Source organism: Austrofundulus limnaeus, unplaced genomic scaffold (assembly GCF_001266775.1).
Source record: "Austrofundulus limnaeus strain Quisiro unplaced genomic scaffold, Austrofundulus_limnaeus-1.0 Scaffold9, whole genome shotgun sequence".
In the NCBI taxonomy this organism is placed as follows: Eukaryota; Metazoa; Chordata; class Actinopteri; order Cyprinodontiformes; family Rivulidae; genus Austrofundulus; species Austrofundulus limnaeus.
This window is the reverse complement of record NW_013952411.1, coordinates 5,099,393-5,100,641: the sequence shown is the minus strand read 5'-3', so window position 1 is coordinate 5,100,641 and position 1,249 is coordinate 5,099,393. Positions and strand designations below refer to the sequence as shown.

Genomic DNA, 1,249 nt, shown 5'->3' with positions numbered 1-1,249 from the left:
GATCAGGTCTGGACCAGAGGACTGTGAGGATCAGGTCTGGACCAGAGGACTGTGAGGATCAGGTCTGGACCAGAGGATCAGGTCTGGACCAGAGGACTGTAAGGATCAGGTCTGGACCAGAGGATCAGGTCTGGACCAGAGGAATGTGAGGATCAGGTCTGGACCAGAGGACTGTAAGGATCAGGTCTGGACCAGAGGACTGTGAGGATCAGGTCTGGAGGTAACAGGTCCAGGACCACCTCTGTGTCAGTAAAAGCAACAGCAGAGTCACGTCTAACAATCTGTTTGTCTTCAGGTGAATTAAAGATGGCCGCCGCGGCTAACTGACGTTAGCGTTAGCACAGCAGGTTCTCACACTCATCTCCTCCTGATTACAGCTTTCTGAGACTCCTCTCATCCTTTACTGCTTAAACTGGATTAAAGTTTGTGATTTGGGTCTGTGTACATGTGTACTGTGTATTGTGTATTGTGTATTGTGTCCTGTGTACATGTACACAAAGTGAATACTCCTGAGAACATCACAGAAATCTGTTTCACCAACTCAAACTGATCAGAGACACAAACAGACGTGGTTCAGTCAGAGACCGGGTGGACCGGACCCTGCAGGGGTCGGGGTCCCGCGCTCACCGTAGGCGGTCCCAGGACCGAAGTCATTCCCGGACTCGATCATGGTCTGGCCCAGCAGGTCGTGGTTGTTGACTCTCAGTGGGGCCTTCTTCTCCAGCTTCTCGTACAGAAACTCCTCCAGCCGCACGTCTGGAGGGGAGGAGAACCATCACGTCATGAGACCACCGGCCTGGACCAGAACCACAGGCCTGGACCAGAACCTCAGGCCTGGACCAGAACCTCAGGCCTGGACCAGAACCAGAACCACAGGTCTGGACCAGAACCAGACAACCTGACTTGAATTTATTTGTTAAAAGTCGACTTAATGATTTAATTTTTAAAAGAAACGGAAAAAAAAAACCTGCAGCCGAGTTTATCTGCAGAGAGAACAGATGATGTGTGTGTGTGTGTGTGTGTGTGTGTGTGTGTGTGTGTGTGTGTAGCTCAGGACTTCCAGTCAAAATAAAACAAAAAAAAACTAAACTAAAAACATGCTTTTGCTGCTCATATGGGTAGAGCAGTGGTACTGCAGGCTCCCCACAAACACACACACACACACACACACACACACACACACACACACACACACACACACACACCAGCTATGACTTTTGTGCTTTTGGATTCACACATTTGATTATGT

General features: G+C 49.4%; 1 protein-coding gene across 1 annotated transcript in view; it reads right to left on the bottom strand.

The window, feature by feature from the left end:
- sh3glb1a (SH3-domain GRB2-like endophilin B1a) overlaps nucleotides 1–1,249 on the bottom strand; it is a gene marked incomplete at both ends in the record, with an annotated part of 11,286 nt that overhangs the window by 5,269 nt on the left and 4,768 nt on the right. The window contains 1 exon segment of the mRNA XM_014001622.1: nucleotides 628–756. Coding sequence (XP_013857076.1) covers nucleotides 628–756 — 129 coding nt within the window.